This window comes from Egretta garzetta, unplaced genomic scaffold (genome assembly GCF_000687185.1).
Source record: "Egretta garzetta isolate BGI_Z169 unplaced genomic scaffold, ASM68718v1 scaffold219, whole genome shotgun sequence".
NCBI classification, from domain to species: Eukaryota; Metazoa; Chordata; class Aves; order Pelecaniformes; family Ardeidae; genus Egretta; species Egretta garzetta.
In genome coordinates, this window is record NW_009260671.1 from 104616 (window position 1) to 105372 (window position 757).

The 757-nt window shown below is 67.6% G+C and overlaps 1 protein-coding gene across 1 annotated transcript in view; it reads right to left on the reverse strand.

The window, feature by feature from the left end:
* Positions 1–757, reverse strand: part of SPEG (striated muscle enriched protein kinase) — a 63869-nt gene that overhangs the window by 48960 nt on the left and 14152 nt on the right. The window contains 1 exon segment of the mRNA XM_035901117.1: positions 10–128. Coding sequence (XP_035757010.1) covers positions 10–128 — 119 coding nt within the window.

Consider the following 757-nt stretch of genomic DNA (forward strand, 5'->3'; position numbering starts at 1 on the left):
GGCCGTGACAATGCACTTGAGCAGCACCTCCGCCCCCACGGCCACCGCCATGTCCTGGATGGGGATCTCAAAGATAGGGGCTTCCAGGGGGTCTTCACCCGCCGAGACGTAGGAGTCATCGGAGGACTCTGGACAGGGAGAGACGGGCCCCGTGGCCATGAGCAGGGTGGAGCGAGCGGGTCCTGTGCCACGCTGGGCTGCATGCAGACAGAGCAGGGGCCTCGCAACCCTCTGCCCATCCCTGCCACCACGTGCCCCACACCCTTGCTGGGGCATTAGCAGGTCCCCGGGCCATGCAGTGGAGGAAAGGGCCACATCAGGAGCCACCACAGCACAGTGCCTGCAGTGGGACGAGGCAGGAGACCACGGGGCAGGGAGCGTGCAGCCTGTTGTATGTCCCTGTACAGCATAAGGGGTGAGGTGACAGTGGGGTGTAGAAGGAGGAGGGTTGTACAGCCCACCGCAGCCCTTGGTCCGAGCTCCCCCCAGCCCCCCATGGGGTGCTGGCTGCTCTGCCCTGCCACATCAGCATCGGCCTCCCAGCTCCCTCCCCTTCCATGGCCCCAGCACATGGGCAAAAGTCCTGGGGCTGCGCCAGGAGCCTCGGGCACGTGGGCCTGGCGCTGCGCCGGCCAGAGCAGAGCCTGGAAGGAGCTCCCAGCCCAGGCGCAGTCTGGTCTCACCCCTGCGTGCTGGGACAGGCAGGGCCCCTCTCCCCCAGCCAAGCCACCGCAGCATCCCCTGGGGACGCTTGGGC